The following is a 2,584-nucleotide window of genomic DNA, read 5'->3' on the forward strand; positions in this document are numbered from 1 at the left end:
GTCTGCCTCCTCTTCAAAGGGAGTCTAAGTGCGAAGTTTTTCCTTATAAAAAGTAGTTTTTATTCATATGTAAAATTGAACTAAGTACCATCACAAAAATTTCGCACTTAGACTCGCTTTGAAGAGGAGGCAGGCATAAACTCGGAAATGGCCTATTCAATTCACTCTTACGAAACGCTCAAGAGTGAGCCAGTATTTTCACGGTGTCGGTTCGACATTTTCTCTACGAATAGTGTGGGTTCTCTTACGTCCCACAGGGTTCTGAACATGGAAGGGTTGTGAGACGGGGCCTGCGGTTTATCGTCGTTATCCGAAAAGACTAGAGAGTCTAACCATTTGCAGATGCCGTTACAAAGGCAACACTTTCTGCTCGGTTAGTTAAAGACCCCTAGTGTTAGTCCGGCCGGAGTCGAACTCACGACCTCCCCGCAGCCCGGTGGTCATCAAACTGAGGCAGAGCCACCGGTGGGCGGTGCTAATGCTTGTGTCTCTAGAGAAAACCAACTTTTAAGGGCTTTTACATGATACTGATGTACAATTTCAGTTTGGTTGTTGGTCAACTCGGCTGTCTATCTCTTTCCTCTGTTTTTTTTTTTTCATGGTACTGCTATAAGTGTTCGCAGCTGTGGTGAGAATTTCGAACAGATGCAACTCTTTCCAGTATAAGTTATGAGATTTTGAATGGGTGTCATGTCAGTGAACGATAAAGAGAACCAGTATGAACTCGTAAGGGTATCGTGTAAGGACACCCTTAATCCCCGAATGAAGCTCGTACCGGTATGAGATCTAACTTAAACCAATTTGGGGAGCAGGATTAGCGCAATTTTTTTGGATTTACTGTCTCCTCAGTGAGAAGAACACTTCGTTCGTTTATGCTGATAAGATTGAGACTTAAAGAGTGATTATTATTTTGTAGAAATATACGAAGATGTACGCACGGAATGTTCCAAGTATGGTAAAGTCGTGAGCTTAGAAATACCAAGGCCAGTTGAAGATTTCGAACCACCAGGTTGTGGAAAGGTATGGTAACCATTAACGTGTGCAGTGTACGTTTCTCTTGGTAATGTCATAGGGCTACCGACAACAATGCTCTAAATACGATATAATCATCATTTGGAAGATGTATCAATGACCGTAACGTTCATATTTTAACATTGCTTTCCTGTCCTCAACAAAACAATGGATAAGCTCTACGACCCGCATGTCGACGAAAACGTGGCATTCAACAAAACAATGAATGCGCGAAAATTTGTTCAACGCAACAATATGTATCATCTCAAGATAATTACGATCGCAAAAAGTCCTGTTGTCGGAGGCGTTTCTTAAACTTTCTATTAACTAAGGAGCCATGCGTTGGAGCAAGCAAACCCAGTAGGTTACTTTCCAAGCAGACTCCCTTTGTTATTCCGACTAATCCCTCCCTGACCAGCTGAAATTTGCCTGTAGTGGTCCTGAAAGAAAACGCGACCAAGTTCTGTAAAATGGAAAACTCGTTGTTTCCTTCCTCGTTGCAATTGTAATCGTAGCGTGAATGGCCGATTTTCTTTTGCAGATATACATAGAGTTCAGTTCTCCCGACGACTCAAAGAATGCAGCCCAGTCCCTCGCTGGTCGCAAGTTCGCCAACCGCGTGGTGGTGACGTCATTCTATCAACCAGAGATGTACCACCGCAAAGAATTCCTTTAACGGATACTCCCGCTGTTATTTATTATCAGTTTATGTAAAAATAGAACTCCTTGCTTTAGATTACCTTCGTTTTTGCTCGCATTGAGTTTCGATGAAATTTGACTTAAGACTGGCCACAATGAAATGTCACAGTTTCGTTGCAAAGTCCTCCCGGCAGATGGTGAAAAATCCAGGAAACGCTAAGAAACTGGTGCAATTTTAGGCGGCGCAAAATCGTTTGTTTTTTCAGTTCACTTTGATAACTTCCTTCTAATCCATTTTTAATGTAACTGTTGAAAAAACTCAAAAGGAATAGTTCATTCCGAGTTTGCCTGTCTCTCTTCAAAGCGAGTCTTAGTGCAAAATTAGTTTCACTTTACACATGAATGAAAACTAATTTTTATAAGAAAAACTGCGCCTTTAGACTTGCTTTGAAGAGGAGGCAGACATGAACTCGGAAATGGCCAATATACTATTTCCCTATCCCACAATGCAATACGTTATTGGGGGCGTTTTACATAAAAACAATACAAGTTAATTACCCTTGGGACTGTGCTATGCTTCAGTGAATTGGATGTTCATTGTTGCAATGCAAATAACCCCAAAATAATTGATCTGTATTATGGGATTTGCGAAAATATCGCATTTTGTTTTGCAAGCATTCTGCATCCACTCCATCATATTTCATAGCTACTTGCAAAAAAAGGGAGCGCCAGCAACATTGCGTGACAAATACTTAGAATGTTCCAACAATAATCATGTTTGTTTGTTTTGTTTTTTTTAAGTGACAATGCATTCCAGAAGCCGTTTTTGGGCATATCTCTTCATTAAAAATTGTGCTTAAAACCATTCAGAGCTACAGGCATCGTTACAATTTGTAAATTTAGTTGTACTGGCGGGGGCCAGTGAAATCATGAT

At 40.8% G+C, this 2,584-nt stretch overlaps 1 protein-coding gene across 1 annotated transcript in view; it reads left to right on the forward strand.

The window, feature by feature from the left end:
- The window catches only part of LOC137969420 (splicing factor U2AF 50 kDa subunit-like), a 23,248-nt gene extending 21,442 nt beyond the window's left edge, over positions 1–1,806 (forward strand). Inside the window, exons 13-14 of the mRNA XM_068815636.1 lie at positions 917–1,020; positions 1,553–1,806. Coding sequence (XP_068671737.1) covers positions 917–1,020; positions 1,553–1,687 — 239 coding nt within the window. The 3' untranslated portion in view covers positions 1,688–1,806. The remainder of the gene's footprint in view (positions 1–916; positions 1,021–1,552) is intronic.
- Positions 1,807–2,584: the final 778 nt, after the last annotated feature.

This window comes from Montipora foliosa, chromosome 9, assembly GCF_036669935.1.
Source record: "Montipora foliosa isolate CH-2021 chromosome 9, ASM3666993v2, whole genome shotgun sequence".
In the NCBI taxonomy this organism is placed as follows: Eukaryota; Metazoa; Cnidaria; class Anthozoa; order Scleractinia; family Acroporidae; genus Montipora; species Montipora foliosa.